This window comes from Lissotriton helveticus, chromosome 10 (assembly GCF_964261635.1).
Source record: "Lissotriton helveticus chromosome 10, aLisHel1.1, whole genome shotgun sequence".
In the NCBI taxonomy this organism is placed as follows: domain Eukaryota; kingdom Metazoa; phylum Chordata; class Amphibia; order Caudata; family Salamandridae; genus Lissotriton; species Lissotriton helveticus.
The window spans coordinates 817,985,622-818,007,949 of NC_136071.1; the positions used below are offsets into that span (position 1 = coordinate 817,985,622).

Consider the following 22,328-nt stretch of genomic DNA (forward strand, 5'->3'; position numbering starts at 1 on the left):
GGCCTTGGGGGTGATAACAGAGCCATCCTCCCACAGGTGCAGCAGCTTCATGTGTGCGTTCATTGTTCATCATTTCTCCAGTCCTGTACTTTTCCATTAGGGGCTTCACTAATGTTGCTGTAACGTGTTATAATGTATTGTCGTTTGGATAACTGGCAGTCCTCTCGGTTCACTTTTTGGAGTGAAGTCCTGACGGGGCCTCTCTATAGAGAAACTAATGGGCTAATAAATGTTTTCTAATTCTTCTCCCCTGTCTGGCTGGCTTATTTTATGGGAATGATATCTGAGTGAGTTAAGTTTGCTCAGGTGGTTTTGAGCCACGCTTATCATAATGGATGGGCTTTAAGCTCCCTTATTTATTTATTTACAGGGGAAACCTTAAAAAGAAGGTTTGGGCTTCGCCATTACTTTAAATGGCAAAGTCGAGTAAGCAGTTTTAAACTGCCCATCCAGTCTGCATTGGCAGACTGGGGCCCATGTTTTACCTTGTCCTATGCAGGTTGGCACAATCGCTGCAGTCCAAGTGGGACACTCTTACAGGCCCTGAGTACCCCCGATACCATATACTAGGGACTTACAAGTAAATTAGGCTATGCCAACTGGGGACAGCAAAATCAAACTTACCAGTTTAAGGGTCAGAGAACATGAAGTGATTCTTGTTTAGCAGTGTTCAGAGCTGTTACACTAGTGCCTAGCAGTCAAAGTGTGGACAAATAGTCGAGGTAATCCAGCAAAAAAGACTGTTTCCTTACAGTAATTATCAGTAGAAATATATTTCTAGATATATTTACAGCATCAGAGTTTGCGAAAAAGTATTGCGAAATTCATAAGAGAAAACTACACACTAAAAGGTCCTAGTGGTTTGTCCTTGCAAAATGCACAATATAATTTGTAACGTGTACTTTACCTATATAATGAATATCTACTAAACTTCTTCACTGACCTCTGCCACCTTATATCCATGTCAAAGGCCCGTCAGCACAATGTTGCACATGATAAGAAAGCAAATTACTGTGGGGGAAAATGGTTTCTTAACTTACCTTCATAAAAGAAGGAGCAACATACTCTGACTCTGCAATTCGCTCAGAGGTAGACTGCAAACGCCTAGTTCTTGATTTTAAAGTTTTAAAGCCTCGGGTCTGCATGTACACTAAATAATAATTGGAATAAATGTATAAATTATTTGTATCCTAAAGTTAACAATACAGTCAAGAGTATATCTAAAAAAATACTGCTTTCATTTTAATAAGAAGGAAGGAGACACCAATCCTTAAAATTCTACAACTAGCATTCCTATAAAGGGCTTGCAGTGAAAACGAAAAGTGAAATAAATTATCTATTTCATACCAAACAAAAACATATCTGTCCGAGTAAGAAACAATGATGCCTGGTTAGGAAAAGTGGATCTTGCAAAACACAGAAAAATTAGATGTTATGGGTCTATAGCACAATTGTAGTGGGTTAAATTACTTCAAACCACTGAAAGATTCTGCAGATTTGGAAAGAGGTCACCAAGGGAGCACACAATCTGGGGGAACCTGGGGGAGTTCCTTAACTGAAAGACTGGAGGTTTCACAAAAGGTATGGATGGGTAATATATTTATGCATAAAATGTGCTCCAGTACAAACTAAACCTTAACTATGATTGCGATGGTTTGTAAACTGACATTTTTATTTTTTGAGCTTCATAAAATTACAAAGGAATATTTAATGTGCTGGGGCTTTTTAATGAAACATCACAAATCTGAAGAGTGGAAATATTTGAATCAATTTGAATAACTCCCGATACTTAATCTGTAATCTAAATTCACTGCGTTCCATCAATTTTAGCTTGTCTCAACTAATACAGATTGCTCAACTACATTCAAATCTGGAGGGTGTGGCCAAGAGGTTAAATGGTGTAGGCACAAGCTGGGAGTTACTCACCATCCCAGGCATTCTATAGCAGGAACAGAGTCCATCAATCCATTCCAACAGTGTCATGTATAATTAAGAGGAGGTAACTGCTTCAAGTGATAACAACTACAAGTTGGTTTGCTATAGAGGTGTGTGAGCCCACAAATTATCAGCGCCATCCAAGCCAAAGCCGAACCAAGCCAAGTAGTCTTGCATGGGTTTTGGAGCCCTTGCACCACCTGAGCGCTGAAAATGATGGATATGTAAATCATACAGCAAGCATTACGTAAGATATAATAAAAGAGTTGTGGAGTGGTTTAGAGCAGAGAGGAGTGCAGTAGAGCAACGTTGAGAGGCGTAGAGGTTGCTGCATAGAGGGGAGTAGATAGTGGCAGAGTGGAGTGGCACACAGTGCAGGAGTGTAGTAGAGTGAAATGGCAGAGTGGCATAGAGTGGAGTTGCTTGTCTTGGGAGTGGCATAGAGTGGAAGGGCGTACAGTGGAGAACTGGAGTGGCATAGAGTGGAGCAGTGTGTCATACAATAGAGTGTGGTAAAGTGGTATGGAGTGGTGCAGAGGGAGCTGCGTAGAGCAGAGCAGTGTTGTTAGGAGAGTGTTCTAGAATGGAGTGGCATAGAATAGTGTCAGAGTGGAGTAGAGTTTAATGGTGCACAGAGTCCGAGTGAAGTGACCAAGTACAGGGGTGCCGAGTAGACTGGCATATACTGCAGTGGCTTAAAGTGCACTGGTCAGGAGTAACGTGGTGTACAATGCATTGGCATCAAGTGACTTAGAGGGGTGCAGAGTAGAGTGCAATGGAGTAGAGTAGGGTATGGTGGATCCGAGTAGGGTGGATCCGAATAGGGTGGATCAGAGTAGGGTGGATCCCCGTGGGGGGGGGGGGGGGAGGTGTAAGGTGGGAGTAGAGTGGCATAGAATTCAGTGGCCTAAAGCATAATTTTTCAGAGAAGTGTGAAGTGGTGCAGGGTAAAGCAGAGTGGTGCAGGATAGAGTGCAGAGGTGTAGAGTTCATTTGCATGGAGGTAGTGGCTGGAGTGCAGTGATGCAGAGCAGATTAGAGTGGTGTAGAATGCATTGCCGTAGACTTAAGTGGTGTCAGGTGCCACTGCTCTCCAGAGGAGAAGAATCGGCATAAGCTTCCAATGCCCTCCTGAAGGTATTGCCCACCTTGAGGTTCAGGCCAGTCTACACCCTTATGGGGTGAATGGGAATAGGATAGAGAAGAGATAACTGCTGAGCTGTGTTATCTCGACTTTTCTATCTGCAACTCTCATTTGTTCACCTTATCAGTGTTTACAGGTAGCAAACTTCCAATTGGAGAGAATACCTAATGCACACGTACAAAGACAACATGCATGATAATGGAAACAGCTCTATACAATTATTACTGGTTGCAATTAAATTCTACTTGTCTAAATATGCTTACTAACACATACCATACTATCAGGAGAATTAAGACTCTCTTCTATAAGAATTTCCTGTAGTTAAACCACCATTGAGGAATTCACATTAAATGCAGTTCATACCAGTCACTCTCCTCACAATTCTTTTGTACTCTTGTGACCAAGAATCATGTGCAAGGCTTCTTACTCACAGTTCATCTATAATCTGTGTCAGTTTCTGCCTCACAGTTCATATAAAGATATATGAAAACTAACACTGTTCCAGAACTGTTCTTAGGACTTTCGGGAGTAAAGCGCAGAGCAAAATATGGAACAGGGGGGGAGAGAAAAGGAAAGACTGCCTGAAGGGAAACTCTAAGGGGCTGACAAAAACCACTAGAAAAACTAAGCACTGCGAAGACGCTAGACTCTTACAGACGTTACATGAAGAGTCTGAGCATGACGAGACACCACTCTCCTCCGAGCACCAAAGTTCTCTCAGTGGGAATGTTGTGCAGTCAGCGCACTAAGGAAACACTGCGTTCTTTCTGTTTCTAAAGCAAGAAGTTCTAAAATTGGGAGTTATTGAGTCCACACACAGCGAGGACACTGCTCCCTCGACTGCCAATTACAATGAAGCCTCATAGTTCTCAAAAACGATGACAGGAAATTCGAAGTCTGGTGACCGAGGAAGAAGACACTAGTCTCCTCAAGTTCTCCAACTGAAGTGCGTAGAGAAAGGCTAGCTCAACTGCTATAACAAGTCAAATCTCGCAAGCGTCATTACAAAAGGTATCCAGTCCATGGAGCCAAAATGGCAGCCAGCTTATAGTGTCTCAGTTAGACTTTTGCCAATAACGCTCACCAATGATTAATCAATGGACGCCAAGTCACCAGTTTGTACTTCAGACAATGACTACACTCACTCGCACCATGACTTATCAAGCAAATGTTTGTCTTATTCCAGGCAAGTGGTGAGAGAAGAGTAGAGTTTGGCAGCAGAGAGTACAATCTCGCGGAGTAATGTGTCTTACAGTGCACTGGTGTGGACTGCAGTGGCGTAGAGTAGAATGTTGTAGAGAAGAGTACAGTGGCCTAGAGTGCAGTGGTGCTATCTTTTGGGCGTACAGTGCAGTGCCATAGAGTGCATTGGTTTTGAGTAAAGTGGCGTACAGTACATTGGATTGGGTAGAGTGCAATGGTTTAGATTAGGGTACCAAAGAGCACCGTGGTGCAGAGTTAGAGTGGTGCAGAGTAGAGTGATGCAAAACAGAGGAGAGTGGCAGAGTTCAGGGTCATATTGTTTCAAAGTAGAGTGAAGTGCAGTAGAGTGGAGTTGTGCAGGGTAGAGTGGAGGCATACAGTAGTGGCATACAGTGCACTGGTGTGGAGTGGTGCAGAGTAGACTGGAGTGGGTTAGAGTGCAGTGGCGGAGGTTGAAGTGTTGAACAATAAAATAGAGTGCATGGGCATACAGTAGAGTGGTGCAGAGCAGAGAAACGAAGTGCAGTAGTGAACAGTAGATTATAGTGGCGTAGAGTGGTGCAGAAGTGCAGTGGAGTAGAGTGCTGCAGTGTGACAGTAGAATGCCACAGAGTTTAGAGGCGGGCATGAATGGTTCTAGAGCTTCGTGCAGTGAGGAATAGTGCGTTGGTGTACTGTGCAGTGGCAGAGTTCAGAGGTGCAGAACAAAGTGGCATAGAGTTCAGTGGAGTAGAACATAGTGGCATACAGTGCAGTGGCAGAGTGAATTGGATTTGAGTATAGAAGTTCAGAATGCAGTGGTGCAGAGTACATTAGAGTGGCTTAGAGTGCAGTGGCATAGAGTGGGGTGATGCCGAGTAGAGTGCCATACAGTGTAGAGGAGTAGTGTGCATTTGGCATAGAAGGGCGTAGAGTGGTGCAGAGAAGAGTGCAGTAGGATATAGTGCAGTGCCGAAGAGTAGAGTGGTGTAGAGTTCAGTGACAGAGTGCAGTATAACAGAATAGACTGTGGCAGAGTGCAGTGGAGTAAAGTAGAGTGGTGTAGAGAACAGAGGCATAGAGTACAGTGGTGCAGAATAACAGTGGCGTAGAGCGCAGTGTCAGATTGCTGCAGACTAGAGTTTAGTGGTGCAGAGTGTATTGGCATAGAGTGCCTTGGATACAGAAGGGTGCAATGACGTAAAGTGGAACAGAGTGGTGCAGAGTGAAATTGTGCAGCCTACATTGTAGAGGAGTGGTGCAAAGTAGATTACTTTAGAGTAGAGTGAAGTGGCATAGAGTGGAGTGGAATGGTGCACGGTAGAGAGCAATGGTGCTGGGTAGAATGCAGCAGAATGGAGTGCAGAGTATATTAGAGTGGCGCTGAGTGGATGTCAGAGTGCACCTCTAAAGACTAGAGTGCACTGGCGCAGAGTGGAGCAGCATACATTTCTCAAGTGACGCAAAGTAAAGTAGAGATGGATAGAGTGCATTGGCATAGAGTAGAGGCGCATGGAGTAAAGCGTTATAGAGTGAAATGGTCGGAGTAGAGTGCAGTGACAATGTTTGAACACAAACAGGGGTCTGCATTCAAACGTAGTCACGTAATAATTGGACTATATTGAATAAGGGAAATCTGACATTTCAACAACCCCCGTTTGTAAATAAATTCTATTCCATAAGAATTGTTTCAGCGTTTTAGAGCAACAAGCCAGTGGTGCAAGCGTTTTTCATGGATGGAGTAACTTTGACATGTGGATTTTCTCACAGTACCAGCGTTGACGAAAAAATACAATTCACAACTTTCCTGGGTTTTACATTGCAGCACGTTTAATGCACCAGCTCCATCTTGCCTTCAATTAAATAGATTAATACGCAGAGCCGCTCAGTCCTCAAACCTGCAAGCCACTTTGAGGATGATAGCAGGTGAGTGACAGAGTTGCCTATCTAATGCTGATTTTGCCACTCAAGTGATCTGCCACTTAGCTCCATTGTCTCTCAGGATGTTTTTAAGTTGCCTGGTTTCGTGATTTTACTGAGGAGGGTGTTCTCATTCGGCATGGACTTTGGGCCATACTGTTCCTCTAAATAGTTAACTAAGTGCATTACCACCATTTTACATGCTAAATTTAAAAACAGCCATTCTTTCCATTGTTGATCCTTACTTTTCCATATTAAGATAATACAACTAACAGTCTAGTGAGCCATTAGTTAGTTTTATGAGCACCTTTTAAATACCTGGTTTCATTGAGCCCATAAGCATTTAGAATTGAAACAGTTAATTATATAGCTTTCTTGTTTGGTGTAGTTTTTTAGTTTGAGCACTGAGTTTCTTGCCAGGATAAACCTCAAGAGGAGGCAATAAAGCCCGACCATTGTGAGTAAGGTTTGACATTATGAATGGATTCACCTTTGGATTCATATATCTGCAACACTACTTCGTTGTTACCACGCACAAGGAGAAAGCACGTCTTTCAATGTGTTGTTGGGGTGCACTACAATTCGGTGTACACCGTTCAGGTTCATTAGTTCGGTTGCCATCGAATTTGGCTGACTGCATAATGTTCTGACCAATTAGATTTTCTACAAGAACCCGAGAGGTGGCTTTCTTTTATTCTTTGGGGTCCACTGTTTATACTTAAAACCAAATATGTTAAGTGCAACTTTATCTGAAATGATGAATTGGACATTTATAGTTCAATGCAATTAATTTTACAAAATCTTCATATTTTACTATACTTTTCATGCAGGCTATAAATCATACATTGTTTATAAAAAGTGCCCTGAATGCCAATATTTACTTTAACATTAAATAGTAAAAAAATCAAAAGTTATTTCACCAAGCGCAAGTCTGTCTATTTGTGAGGAGCTCATGTATTCAAAGGAAATTTACACTAAACATCTGTGATGCTGGACATCCTCAAAGCAATAGCCCTCCCATGAGATACCTTACAAGTTGTTGGGTAAATAGCAAACAGCGGACATCTTGAACCAAGAGCAGCAGGAGGTACCACAGATGTCCTTGAGGTGAGGTGAGATGCAGACTACCTGTGTACGCAGCTCTTTTTGTTTGGGAACCTACAGCCCAAATCTAGTGTCTGCAGAAGAGCCACAAAGGAATAACAAGCATTTGAAATGCATTTATGCGAGTTTAAGCTATTGGCATTGTAAATGACAATGCCTTTTATTTATTTAAAAAAAAAAAAAAAAAGAAGAAAAAAGGCTTTGTTATTTGCAACGTCAATAGCTTAAACTCATGTAAATGTGAGACCTATTGCATTGCAAATGATTGTTACATTAGTGAGTAGAAACGCTCCCTTTAGGCCCGCGTGGCAAATCAATTAAATAAACAAGCGTGGCCGCTAAAGTGAAAGTGGACCACGCTGCAAATAAAAGAAATAGCTTACCGACTTATGAAGGAGACCTTGTAACGCCACAAGTAAAAGATCCAGTCCTCATGGGAGCTAACAAATGGTGACAGGGGGGTAACAAGGAGGGACTAAAAAGCCTAATTATCAATCAGAAGCCAGCATTTACCAAGGACAATGACACCAGCCAATGAAAAATATGGGAGGAGAATAGGCGAGGCTTCCACGACATACTCGACTACTGCATGCCTCGCAGAGCGAGCAGTGCATGTGCACTGTCGCTAGGCTCGACCTAAAAAGGTCCAATGTAAGTGAGCAGTGGAAAACTCTCTCCCTCCACAGCAGTAGAGAAGGGATTAGTCTTTAAAGTGGGGGAAGGTTGTGTGATAACCTAAGACTGCAGGTGATCAAAAGGTGGACGGCGTGAGAGGGGGCAAAGTAAGACACTTTTCTTTCCACAGCAGATCTACACCCCCCAGCCCAACATACCTCATGTGGACCCTGTAGACAAAAGGGATGTGCAATGGCCTAAGTTAGTAAAAGGGGAAAATAAGTTTGGTCCTGAATGAATTTGCAACCATTCGATGCTTACAGTTTGTCCACATGACAATTTGAAGGACTATTCTGGGAAGAGCAGTCAGAATCACGAGACAAAGTGTTACTGAATAGTGAATGTTGCACAACAGCACCCTTCAAAGACAGGAATGAAGGAAAAATCCCAGTGCACCTGGAGTCTTTGTTTAGGAGTCCTTAGTGCTGAGAAAACCAACATTCACACAAGTAATGATTGCCTAACGTGTGTACCTCTGGTTGAGAAAAATATTTCTCCATGTGATTCACGTTCTTGAAAACAATATGAAAACATGTAACTCTACAAACTATGTAAATATAACTACAAAAACACCATTTAAGTGTTAAGTATTTGTTTTTATTCTAATTACCATACCTGGGCTATATTGAAGATCTGTGCACACACTCCGAAGGGGACTAGGGTGTTGTCTGCACAAGGAAGTAGATCTCAAAATATTGAAAAAGTCTGGAAAACCTGTTTAAACAAACACATAACTTATTAATATAACGTTATTAGATAGCCTGGTAGCAGAAAAACAAATGTTTAATAACTTACCATATACAAAAGTCTGTCAAACCCTAAAAACGGGTTGGGGGTGGTGTGGTGTCTCAAAAAAAAAAAAAAAGAGAGAGGAGATACATCGTTTGTGGGAGTCTACCCTCATCCCCCCCGGGACGCCATGTGTACTTCTGCACAAAATGTTCAGCTCCTTTCAGCTGTTCTTTGTGACTGAAGGAGAGCCTGTCAGTTTAATTTAGAGCTGTTCATGGTGCCCAAGAAGGAATTCAAGACTAAAAAAGGAAGATAGTACCTTGGATGAAGTGCATGCTTGGTACTCTACATGATCAATCAAATAAAGCTTTCTGGTTGTGGAAAGCGCCCGACACAAGTACTAGGGGCCGAACATAACACAATGTCTTCACTTTCTGAGATCAGATGACGAGGAAGGTAGGTCATGCAATTCTGAGCCCAGGAATGTGGGATGGAATATGAGGGAATGATATCAGTGGACTACAGTGAATGACCGGCTGGTTGGTATCATTGGGCAGGAAAAAATAAACGGAGTTACAATACTGCTTCCCATGGTCAGGATTGGAGAAGTAAATCACTTGTATTCAGAATATCGGCTATCCTGGGCACACTTCATAGCTTTTCCACCCCTCAAATGTTTCAAGCATAAAAGTGATAATCATCCACTGGAAAAGAAGAAGTCTGAACTGTCCTGATCAGGTGGGGACTAACAAGAGAAAACTGACTAGGCCCACTAGTGTAATACCTTCCCCCGAAGTGCATGCTGACACTCACTCACCCAAATGCACCCATAAATGCAGGACTCTCTACCATGTGGCAGAGGCATGCTGAATTCAAAGGTGCAATGGTTGACTGGTAACCCAAGTGCAAGATGGGGCACTAAACTTCAACTGATAGAATGGTAGATGTAGTCCTGAAAGGTGGGTGCGATACGCCTGCTCGTGGGACTTTCGCAATGAGATTCAACCCCAAAATAATCTATCAGGTGTGGACCCAGAACCACTGAATCCACTGGCTAGCTGCATGGTGTATCATATAAAAACTACTAAAGCTGGCTTTACTAAATGTAAACCTTCTACGAGAAAGGAGAAGTCTGCTTAACACATCTGAAGATTCGCTCAGATCCCCCATAAGTGGGCTGAGAAACTTTGAGCTGTGATGGGCTTTCAAATAAATCCTAACAAGTCCATGCTCTTAATGGTACAGGATTATCATGCCCAAACTAAAAATCTGAAACTGCGCACTCTGCTTAGGTTGAGCGAGGAGCCCAACAATATATCTGGGCTTCGGTCATAAGAACTCACTTATTGAAATTTGACTAAAAATGAAGACAGAAATTGTGAGCGACCTCATCAAATAGAGAGCAAAATGTATCTCATTCACAGGCAGAATAAACTTAGTTAAAATTAACCAAGCGCCTTGCCCGCTCCCACTTCCAATCATGTCCAGTTCCAATGCCCGTACTGTAGCTTTTTGTAAATAAATCATCTTAAGGATTATATGGGCAGACAGACAACACAGCTAGGTACTCGCGGAAAACCTCAGACACAAGTCTAGCAATTATGTACATATTGAAATGGCATTGATCTGCACATCTTAGGGGTGTTGGGGGAGTCTGCCAAAACAGACTGAATGCAAACAAACCCATATGGATTGGGTGGTAGCAGTGAGAGAACTCTGGCGTAATGTAATGCATGGTCTCACAAGGCGTGACTGCAATAAAATACATGGCTACCCTATGTCAAAAGATCAACACTAGAAACATGAGACCTTGGGACTAAGAGAACCATATTTTGTAGTCACTCTGGACCACAAATGTCACCCCCGATGTTTCCGCTACAACAGAATGGACACATAGATCAAGGAGATTGACAGAGTTCTGACATTCTAATAGACAATTTGCGCTGCTTTACTATACGGATTCCTACGCTGGCTTTGTGGCTATTGCCTTAAAACTTTCCAGGCATCTACAGATTTTTTATGATGTGTGCCTTATATATCCCACCATGCCATTTTATTGACTGTTTTATCACTACGTGGACCTTCACTACTGCTTTCAGAGTTTCCCTGCTAGGCCATATCAATCTTACATACCATGCTTGTTTTCGAAGAAGGATTCTGCAGAGGTATGCGATGTGTGCCACTGTGAAGAGCTTTCTTTAGTCTTTATACAAATACCAGGAAGAAGTCTGTCAACAAGGTCACTGAGTTGGTCAGTTTTCAACTCCGACAATCCCAGGTCTTTAAGATTAAGTAAAGGCTGAAAATAAAAAGTGGGTAAAATGTTTTACACAAAATCGATTTCATCAGTAAATATATCAAGAAAGTAATTATGATTTACAAAATGGATGCACTTTGACTAACCTCACTGCTTGGAGCTTCGATCTCAGACACATCTCTTTGTAAGCTTGAAAGAGAAGCTGTACTGACAGAAGTAGCAGAACTCTTTAAAGAGTGAAAGGCATTGATGAGATGACTTAGGGGGACAGTTACCTGCAACAAAATTAACGTAAGAATAACATTGCGTTTAAGGCACAAGTTCAACTCTGGGCGAAAAGACAGAGTAAGGATATCAATGAAAAAGGAAATACTCAACATTCTAAGAAGCTCACATAACTACAATTGCTTTGATAATTACAGTACATCTCAAAAAGTAATATGCCCCCAATAGCAAATGAAGTACCTTCCCACTGTCTGTTTCTGGAGACTTCCACAAAGGCAATACAATGATCTAGATCCTAAGCATTTTGATCTGACATCTTTAATTTGTCTTAAGGTACTAGGAGTGCACTAGCAATGACAGAAACAGGTTAGGGCTAATTCATTGTAGATAAGTATCCACAGACTGAATTTTATTAGCACACGCAAATAAGCACACTAACGTCTGATTTTAACACATTCATCATGGATATTCTTACTAAATCCCACATATTAGCTAGTCAAATGATATTTGGACATTTACTTTTATTTATTTTTGTTTATGTTAACTACATGTTAAAGGAGCAGTAAACGAGTCTTTGTAGTTAGGGGTACCATTAGGTTGAGCCTATAAGACAGTGAAAGCTCTCTGGCTACAAAATACCTATTATGGGCTTAAAAAGAACTTACAGAGACTAACAGTTCACCCATCGATTACCATTTGTTGGCTTTATGTCTCTTATGCAATGGCTTTCCTTGTCCCAGCTTGTCGATTTTGTGCTTAACCCGCCCCAGCAGCAAGGCCTCTTTAGCATCTGACAGGCTCGCTCCTATGCTTCCATTGCTTACTTTTAGAGAAGCATTTTTTTCATTTTGGTTATAAAAATGTTATTGTTCTATTGTTATTATCCGTCTCCCCCCGCCCCGCACCCCCTTAGATTAGTTTATTATGAAACTTTTTTCTAATTGTGGCACGTATACTGCATTTTAGAGCACAATAGTTTAAATAAATATTCTAAACTTCCATTGTGTCTCCTGGGCAAGTACGAGCAAGAGAGCAAAAGCGCGTGTTCCGTTACCATGATCCATGAGAGGGTCAAGAGTGTTGTGTTCTGGTGTGCCAATTCACTTGCTACTCTGGTAAGGTTAAGAGAGCAAGTGAGGCACTATAGCTAATAGGACTCAGACTCAGACACTGAGGTGGTATGGTGACTCGGTCCCTACATACTGATGTTCTATGGTCCAAAGCATAGTTCTGTTCCAGGGCAGAATACCCGCAACAATACCAATATGTGTTTTTTAGGAGGGGTGGCTCTTCTCCTTTTCACAGTGTTCTACTGATGTGGGGAGGATATCTAGTATTCGAGTTATCTTCAGTGTTGGAAAGTAATACCTTTAAAGGGGATGGCTTAGTTACCCTGGTCTATTGGAGCCAGACTCACTTTTTTATATTGTAACAGTTCTAATTACAACAAATTAAAATATACAGAACAGTCACCACTGACTCTTTCTGCGTCTGAAATACACTGCACTTACAAGTGTAATCTGAGTTATTTAAATTGCATTTTAACTTTATGCTATGGTATTATTCTGGCAGGCTCTCATCCTATCGCATCTGGACTATAGGAATGTCCTTTATCTAGGGACCGCATGCGCAACCATTTCAAAACTCCAGACAGTGCAAAACTGCACAGCCAGGACACTTCTGGAAATCCCAAAATGCCAATCTGCAAAACCAGCCCTGATATCTCTCCATTGGCTCCCCATCAAGGAGAGAGTTAATTTCAAGGCTATGTGCATTGCCCACAAGACGCTAGCCGGAAAAGGTCCTTCCATCAATCGCTCTATTTTTAGGCCCTACCTAACAGATGCCTCCGTTCGGACGACCCACTTTCCGCCGTAGTTCCCAGGATTAAAAAAGCTAGATGTGGCGGTCGTCTGTTCTCTTATAATGCCGCAAAGTTCTGGAACACTCTCCCACTTCATTTGCGTAAGGAACCCAACTATCCGGCTTTTTGTAAACCGTTAAAAACCAAGCTCTTCCCCATGTATGGTTATGGTGTCTATTACTTGCCGCTGTCAGCGCTGGGATGGCCCCGGGTAGCTAAGCGCTTAATAAATGTCTTCACATTTCATTCATTAATTTCATTCTGCAATACAGCTGCAAGAATTCGAATGCATCATTCAGCCATTTACAAATAAAAGATCAGCAGCCGATTATGGTGAACCAAGAAATCTTTTTTTTTTTCCTCATTCGCCTCCAACCTCAGCTAACTAGAGATCAGAAGGTCGCCACTGTTGCTCAGTTAAGAGAAGTAAGCCATCGGGTAATCTTTTCTGCCCTTCATCCCCCGCCTACCAGTAGCATACAGACTTCCTTCCAGTTGCTGACCTTCCGTTGTTAATGAGAGGATGGTCATGCTCTCTTCAGGTTTTTTTTTTTTTTTTAAACCGAAGACTAATGCCTGTGGCTTGCCTTGATCAAAACAAACTGGAGCCCAAAAGTGAATAGCACAATCCACCACAGTCTGAGAGCTCCACTGAAGCTTAATCATAGGACAAAAAAGCATGATGTTTAGGTAGTTTCACAAAAATCAAAAAGCAAAGATAGAAGACTACTCAGACTGAGGTCCAATTTAACAAACAGTTCAAGATGGCTCTCTCCTTAAAATTCTTCAATCTAGCCAAATCAGTTAGAAGTTTTATATAAGGCAGATAACCAGTCCGAATGTGTGGGGGGTGTAGTCTCAACCCATCTCTTACATATTTGCTGTCTGGCTAACAATATAGCAAAGAATAGAAAACCTCTATTAAAGCCAGGGATGTCACTTAATACGCCAAAAATTACGAGCTTAAGGGAAAGTTGTATTGGATGACCCAAAATAGATGTTTAAGAGTCTTCTACTTCTTCCCAAAATTTCAAAAGAGATCGGCAGGCCCAAAACATATGCACATCCAGGACACTTTCCAAGTTACATTTTTTACATCTTGCAGGAGGGCCTTTAGACATTTTAGAGAGCTCGCCGGGGAAACGTAAGCCCTGTGTGTAGTGAAGTAATGGTTCCTCCTCAGCCAAGCTGGCTTAACGACTGAGAAGAGAATGTTATAAGAGGTCTGCCACAGTTCCCCCCCAGTTCCCCCCCAGTCTATCTCTGGGATGCATTCCTCCCAGAACTCCTCGGCTAACCTGTGTGTGTGCGCGGCTCGGTCTGTGTGTGTGCGCGGCTCGGTCTGTGTGTGTGCGCGGCTCGGTCTGTGTGTGTGCGCGGCTCGGTCTGTGTGTGTGCGCGGCTCTGTCTGTGTGTGTGCGCGGCTCTGTCTGTGTGTGTGCGCGGCTCTGTCTGTGTGTGTGCGCGGCTCTGTCTGTGTGTGTGCGCGGCTCTGTCTGTGTGTGTGCGCGGCTCTGTCTGTGTGTGTGCGCGGCTCTGTCTGTGTGTGTGCGCGGCTCTGTCTGTGTGTGTGCGCGGCTCTGTCTGTGTGTGTGCGCGGCTCTGTGTGTGTGCGTGTGCGTGGCTCTGTCTGTGTGTGTGTGTGTGTGCGTGGCTCTGTCTGTGTGTGTGTGTGCGTGGCTCTGTCTGTGTGTGTGTGTGCGTGGCTCTGTCTGGGTGTGTGTGTGCGCGGCTCTGTCTGGGTGTGTGTGTGCGCGGCTCTGTCTGGGTGTGTGTGTGCGCGGCTCTGTCTGTGTGTGTGTGTGCGCGGCTCTGTCTGTGTGTGTGTGTGCGCGGCTCTGTCTGTGTGTGTGTGTGCGCGGCTCTGTCTGTGTGCGCGGCTCTGTCTGTGTGTGTGTGTGCGCGGCTCTGTCTGTGTGTGTGTGTGCGCGGCTCTGTCTGTGTGTGTGCGCGGCTCTGTCTGTGTGTGTGCGCGGCTCTGTCTGTGTGTGTGCGCGGCTCTGTCTGTGTGTGTGCGCGGCTCTGTCTGTGTGTGTGCGCGGCTCTGTCTGTGTGTGTGCGCGGCTCTGTCTGTGTGTGTGCGCGGCTCTGTGTGTGTGCGTGTGCGTGGCTCTGTCTGTGTGTGTGTGTGTGTGCGTGGCTCTGTCTGTGTGTGTGTGTGCGTGGCTCTGTCTGTGTGTGTGTGTGCGTGGCTCTGTCTGTGTGTGTGTGCGCGGCTCTGTCTGGGTGTGTGTGTGCGCGGCTCTGTCTGGGTGTGTGTGTGCGCGGCTCTGTCTGGGTGTGTGTGTGCGCGGCTCTGTCTGTGTGTGTGTGTGCGCGGCTCTGTCTGTGTGTGTGTGTGCGCGGCTCTGTCTGTGTGTGTGTGTGCGCGGCTCTGTCTGTGTGTGTGTGTGCGCGGCTCTGTGTGTGTGTGTGTGCGCGGCTCTGTCTGTGTGTGTGTGTGCGCGGCTCTGTCTGTGTGTGTGTGTGCGCGGCTCTGTCTGTGTGTGTGCGCGGCTCTGTCTGTGTGTGTGCGCGGCTCTGTCTGTGTGTGTGCGCGGCTCTGTCTGTGTGTGTGCGCGGCTCTGTCTGTGTGTGTGCGCGGCTCTGTCTGTGTGTGTGCGTGGCTCTGTCTGTGTGTGCGTGGCTCTGTCTGTGTGTGCGTGGCTCTGTCTGTGTGTGCGTGGCTCTGTCTGTGTGTGCGTGGCTCTGTCTGTGTGTGCGTGGCTCTGTCTGTGTGTGCGTGGCTCTGTCTGTGTGTGCGTGGCTCTGTCTGTGTGTGCGTGGCTCTGTCTGTGTGTGCGTGGCTCTGTCTGTGTGTGCGTGGCTCTGTCTGTGTGTGCGTGGCTCTGTCTGTGTGTGCGTGGCTCTGTCTGTGTGTGCGTGGCTCTGTCTGTGTGTGCGTGGCTCTGTCTGTGTGTGCGTGGCTCTGTCTGTGTGTGCGTGGCTCTGTCTGTGTGTGCGTGGCTCTGTCTGTGTGTGGCTCTGTCTGTGTGTGCGTGGCTCTGTCTGTGTGTGCGTGGCTCTGTCTGTGTGTGCGTGGCTGTGTGTGGCTCTGTCTGTGTGTGTGGCTCTGTCTGTGTGTGTGGCTCCGTCTGTGTTTATGTGGCTCTGTCTGTCTGTGTGCGCGTGCGTGGCTGTGTATGTGGCTCTGTGTGGGTGTGCGCGTGCGTGGCTGTGTATGTGGCTCTGTGTGGGTGTGTGTGTGCGTGGCTCTGTCTGTGTACGCCCGTGGCTCTGTCTGTGTGCGCCCGTGGCTCTGTCTGTGTGCGCCCGTGGCTCTGTCTGTGTGCGCCCGTGGCTCTGTCTGTGTGCGCCCGTGGCTCTGTCTGTGTGCGCCCGTGGCTCTGTCTGTGTGCGCCCGTGGCTCTGTCTGTGTGCGCCCGTGGCTCTGTCTGTGTGCGCCCGTGGCTCTGTCTGTGTGCGCCCGTGGCTCTGTCTGTGTGCACGCGTGGCTCTGTCTGTGTGCGCGCGTGGCTCTGTCTGTGTGCGCGCGTGGCTCTGTCTGTGTGCGCGCGTGGCTCTGTGTGTGCGCGCGTGGCTCTGTCTGTGTGCGCGCGTGGCTCTGTCTGTGTGTGCGCGCGTGGCTCTGTCTGTGTGTGTGTGCGCGCGCGTGGCTCTGTGTGTGTGTGCGCGCGTGGCTCTGTCTGTGTGTGTGTGTGCGCGCGTGGCTCTGTGTGTGTGTGTGTGCGCGCGCGTGGCTCTGTCTGTGTGTGTGTGTGTGCGCGCGTGGCTCTGTCTGTGTGCGCGCATGGCTCTGTCTGTGTGCGCGCGCGCGTGGCTCTGTCTGTGTGCGCGCGCGCGTGGCTCTGTCTGTGTGCGCGCGCGCGTGGCTCTGTCTGTGTGCGCGCGCGCGTGGCTCTGTCTGTGTGCGCGCGCGCGTGGCTCTGTCTGTGTGCGCGCGCGCGTGGCTCTGTCTGTGTGCGCGCGCGCGTGGCTCTGTCTGTGTGCGCGCGCGCGTGGCTCTGTCTGTGTGCGCGCGCGTGGCTCTGTCTGTGTGCGCGCGCGTGGCTCTGTCTGTGTGCGCGCGCGTGGCTCTGTGTGCGCGCGCGTGGCTCTGTCTGTGTGTGTGCGTGGCTCTGTGCGTGTGGCTCTGTCTGTGTGTGTGCGTGGCTCTGTCTGTGTGTGCGCGGCTCTGTCTGTGTATGTGTGCGTGGCTCTGTCTGTGTGTGCGTGGCTCTGTCTGTGTGCGCGTGGCTCTGTCTGTGTACGTGCGTGGCTCTGTCTGTGTACGTGCGTGGCTCTGTCTGTGCGCGCGCGTGGCTCTGTCGGTCTGTGTGTGTGCGTGCGTGCGTGGCTCTGTCTGTGTGTGTGCGTGCGTGGCTCTGTCTGTGTGTGTGCGCGCGTGGCTCTGTCGGTCTGTGTGTGTGTGTGTGCGTGGCTCTGTGCGTGTGGCTCTGTCTGTGTGTGTGTGTGTGTGCGTGGCTCTGTGCGTGTGGCTCTGTCTGTGTGTGTGCGTGGCTCTGTCTGTGTGTGCGCGGCTCTGTCTGTGTATGTGTGCGTGGCTCTGTCTGTGTATGTGTGCGTGGCTCTGTGTGTGCGTGTGGCTCTGTCTGTGTGTGCGCGCGCGTGGCTCTGTCTGTGTGTGCGCGCGCGCGTGGCTCTGTCTGTGTGTGCGCGCGCGTGGCTCTGTGTGTGCGCGTGGCTCTGTCTGTGTGTGTGCGTGGCTCTGTCTGTGTGTGTGCGCGCGTGGCTCTGTCTGTGTGCGCGCGCGCGTGGCTCTGTCTGTGTGCGCGCGCGCGTGGCTCTGTCTGTGTGTGCGCGCGTGGCTCTGTCTGTGTGTGTGTGCGCGCGCGCGCGTGTGGCTCTGTGTGTGTGCGCGCGCGCGTGGCTCTGTGTGTGTGTGCGCGCGCGCGTGGCTCTGTCTGTGTGTGTGTGCGCGCGCGCGTGGCTCTGTCTGTGTGTGTGTGCGCGCGCGTGGCTCTGTCTGTGTGTGTGTGCGCGCGCGTGGCTCTGTCTGTGTGCGCGCGTGGCTCTGTCTGTGTGCGCGCGTGGCTCTGTCTGTGTGCGCGCGTGGCTCTGTCTGTGTGCGCGCGTGGCTCTGTCTGTGTGCGCGCGTGGCTCTGTCTGTGTGCGCGCGCGTGGCTCTGTCTGTGTGCGCGCGCGTGGCTCTGTCTGTGTGCGCGCGCGTGGCTCTGTCTGTGTGCGCGCGCGTGGCTCTGTCTGTGTGTGTGCGCGCGTGGCTCTGTCTGTGTATGTGCGTGGCTCTGTCTGTGTACGTGCGTGGCTCTGTCTGTGCGCGCGCGTGGCTCTGTCTGTGTGTGTGCGTGCGTGGCTCTGTCTGTGTGTGTGCGTGCGTGGCTCTGTCTGTGTGTGTGCGCGCGTGGCTCTGTCGGTCTGTGTGTGTGTGTGTGTGTGCGTGGCTCTGTGCGTGTGGCTCTGTCTGTGTGTGTGTGTGCGTGGCTCTGTGCGTGTGGCTCTGTCTGTGTGTGTGCGTGGCTCTGTCTGTGTGTGCGTGGCTCTGTCTGTGTGTGCGTGGCTCTGTCTGTGTGTGCGTGGCTCTGTCTGTGTGTGCGTGGCTCTGTCTGTGTGTGCGTGGCTCTGTCTGTGTGTGCGTGGCTCTGTCTGTGTGTGCGTGGCTCTGTCTGTGTGTGCGTGGCTCTGTCTGTGTGTGCGTGGCTCTGTCTGTGTGTGTGTGGGGCTCTGTCTGTGTGTGTGTGGGGCTCTGTCTGTGTGTGTGCGGGGCTCGGTCTGTGTGTGTGCGTGGCTCGGTCTGTGTGTGTGCGTGGCTCGGTCTGTGTGTGTGCGTGGCTCGGTCTGTGTGTGTGCGTGGCTCTGTGTGTGCGCGTGGCTCTGTGTGTGCGCGTGGCTCTGTGTGCACGCGTGGCTCTGTCTGTGTGTGCGTGGCTCTGTCTGTGTGTGTGTGTACGTGCGTGGCTCTGTCTGTGTGTGCGTGGCTCTGTCTGTGTGTGCGTGGCTCTGTCTGTGTATGTGGCTCTGTGTGTGTGTGTGCGTGGCTCTGTGTGTGTGTGTGCGTGGCTCTGTCTATGTGTGTGTGTGTGTGTGTGTGGCTCTGTGTCCACGAATACTCTCAGGCCCGGACTGGACATGGCGGGCACCGGGCAATCCCCCGGTGCGCCTCATGGGGGGGTGAGGGGGGGGAGCGGTTTGGGCCCCTGGGAGCCATTTTTGTTACAGGGCCGTTTTTGCACCAAATTGGCCCTGTAACAAAATCGTCCAAAAACCGGCCCCGGCAAAGTGCTCAGCCAGCCCCAACCCCCCCCCCCCCCCCCCCAACACCCCCCTCTGAGTTCAGCCGAGCACTTTGCCAGGCCCGGTTGTGGTTCCCAGTCCGGCCCTGAATACTCTCTACTACTCTCCTATTGCCATTGTAAATGACAATACCATTTATTTATGTATAAAAAAAAAAAATTAACAAAAAATGTCATGAGCAATGCCAATAGCTCTACCTTTAATAATGCCGAGACCATTGCATTGTAAATGCTGGTTAGATTTCCTATGCATGGTATGTGAAAGACAAGAAGGACTGGGCAGGAAGGGAGGGGGGAATGCCAGCAGGAAAAGTGATTGTGGGGGGAAGCACGCGAGTGGTGCACGTGCGCGCACTCACATGCACTGCAAGTTGTAGCCAGTACATTTTTTGGGTAGCATTTCTTGAAGCCCATCTTACTTAAGGTCTGGCCAGACCATCGCAAGCGATGGGTCAGGCGAGACTTAAAAACAGGTGGCAGCAGTAGTGGATGTGGGACGTTACGAAAGGCTACATACTCCCTGTGTCCTAAGGGCATAAGCAGAAGATGAGATCCGCGATTACTGGGTTGCCAGTCTTGGGTCAGAGAATATAGGGAACATGTTAAATGGCTGTGCCAAGCAGGATATTGGAGAAGACTATATCCAGAAAGCAAGGATGAAGGCAAATTAAATGCACTTTTTCAAATTTGCCATAAAAGCCTTAAAAACCTCACTGAAATAATTCATAAGAACATCCATCAAGGTTAGTTATGGTTGACGACCAAAATAATTAATGTTTTAAATAACCACAAGAATCCTCTGGGAAATATTACATTTACAGGGTATTATGGGTATATGTAAAAACAAACAATGAAATTTGAGACTGTGGTATACTATGAAAACAGAATCCCAAGCCTACTGCCCAGAATCTCACATTTGAGGGCAGAAATGACATCAATTACATTACAACTGCTTTGTAATATTGAAGCAGATATGGGGTACACAAGAGGAGCGACGGCCCTGGCACAGCAAACAAAAAGGTGGAAAAAAAAGGCTGCACAGGAAGCTGGGAGCAAACAGAGCCGGAAAGGAACCAAAAAAGGGCACAAAAAAAAAAGGGCAGCCAAGAACGGAGCACCTAGGACAGCGCACCGAAATCACACGAGGGCAGAGGCAGGTGACACAAAGGGTAGAGAGAAGCGGCACACTACAACGCCCTTCCACAAGGTACAGCGGGAGAGTGCGAGGAGGGGTGCTAGGAAACGGAGCAGAGGTAAGTACGATTGAAGAGGGATCAGAACAACAAGCAAATCCGAGTTCAGGCCAGTGGATCCACATCCAAACCCCCTCCCCCTGCAAAGAAAGATCAGTGCTACATAACACCCCGTGAAGGACAACTGCTCATCCCCTGGCAGACTGTCACCTTCAGAGGACCCCAGAGGCCCACTGGAGCACTACCTTAGCCAGAGACCTGGCTAAGTCGCACTAGTAAACCCAAAGTGCAGAAGAAGTGAAGAAGTGTAGAAGAACCTGAGACCGACTTAGAGGGGAATGCCCAAGGCGAAACCACAAAGGACACGTAGACAGCTGCTCCCCTGAGGGCAATAGGAAGCCACAAGAGAGCCTAGCAACCGTAAGGGGCCGTAAGGGAACACATGAAACCTACACAAGAAGCTGACAGTGGAGCCGCAACATACGGAGGCCATCTTTAACTTTGCGCTAAGAAACCAGCAGATCACATGGAGTGGCCAGAAGATCATCTTCACGCAGGACTACTCCAAGCCAACGGTGGACACGAGAAAGGGCTTCCTAGCCCTACGAGACAAACTGAAGAAGAGCAACATTCAGTTCTCAATTGCCGGGCCCGCAAAATTCAGGATAAATGTCAGAGGGCGCTCCAAACTATTTGATGATCCCAAAGATCTGGTCAGATACCTGGACGGCACGTCACCCCAAGAAATGGAAACTTCTCAAGCAGGCAACAGCAAAAGGAGGGGAGTGAGCGCAACCTACACATATCCTCGTAAGGAACCACTACAAAATCATGATCTACCTCACCAGACAACTTGATCTATCTCACCAGTTATCACAGCTTCTGCAATCACTCTCTACTGTAGCAAAAGGCTGCTTGACAAGCAGAGACTCGTAAAGAAATATGGCAATAATGAGAATCGCCTTACCTCAATAACTACCTCATTAGCTACCTTGACTCCAACATACATATGCTAACTACCTCATGGATGCCTGAAGCCATCACAACTAACCACAAAAAGAACCATATAGCCTCAATGGAGGCCTTGTAGTATACACAGAACCGGACCACCACCTCGGCCCTGCTCACCAACAACCGACAACCAGCAACCTCGACTCAACTCATTGAAGAAGAAGTGAGCTACCAGAGTAAGGAGAACAAAGCCACATCCCCTGCTTAGACCTGTGACGTCCCTGAGCAAGGTTCTACGCTGACTCCCTACAGGAGCCGGAACAGCTTCCTCAGGGGTGGCATCTGCAGACAGCCACACCGCGGACAACACACCAGACATTGTAATGCGTGAGGGCAGTCCGCACAGCCCGCATGTCTAAAGACAAAAACCTGGAGCTAAGACAATCACCATATTCTTTTTTACTATAAAGACAATAGAGTGTTGAAATTGGCGGGGGGCACTAACACAGACTACACACGCCTAAGATACCGTAATATAGACTACCTTGGGTGGTCATAGAAACAGAGAGCAAAGAACCAGCATATCCCAGTGAGACGGATCGGCAACCCTGTCGGCGCACGCTCAGCACACAATGTTTCTGTGTAGGGGGGGAGAGTTTTGAGAGGGTGCGGGGGGGGGGGGGGTTCTCCATCTTCCTTTCTACTCTCGCCTCGTTATTCTCATAGTGCTCAACGGGAAAGCCCGACTGGACACCCACAAACTATAGAAGAGCGAGTTCTAACCCGGAGGATCATGCAAGAAAGCCACCTGCACTCCGACACGAGATTGGGACGGTGTGTGTGTGTGTGGAGGGAGGGCGCACAGCAAAAATCGAGAGCTGGGGACGCAGATTAGGCTTACCAAGCGCGGCATAGATGATGACACCCCACCAATAGTCTCAATCTGTCAGCTGAC

At 47.7% G+C, this 22,328-nt stretch overlaps 1 protein-coding gene across 1 annotated transcript in view; it reads right to left on the reverse strand.

The window, feature by feature from the left end:
- Positions 1-22,328, reverse strand: part of YME1L1 (YME1 like 1 ATPase) — a 478,651-nt gene that overhangs the window by 350,102 nt on the left and 106,221 nt on the right. The window contains exons 2-5 of the mRNA XM_078663402.1: positions 11,096-11,224; positions 10,826-10,991; positions 8,576-8,674; positions 1,041-1,150 (exon numbers count right to left, since the gene is read on the reverse strand). Of these exons, the coding sequence (XP_078519528.1) occupies positions 1,041-1,150; positions 8,576-8,674; positions 10,826-10,991; positions 11,096-11,224 (504 nt within the window). The remainder of the gene's footprint in view (positions 1-1,040; positions 1,151-8,575; positions 8,675-10,825; positions 10,992-11,095; positions 11,225-22,328) is intronic.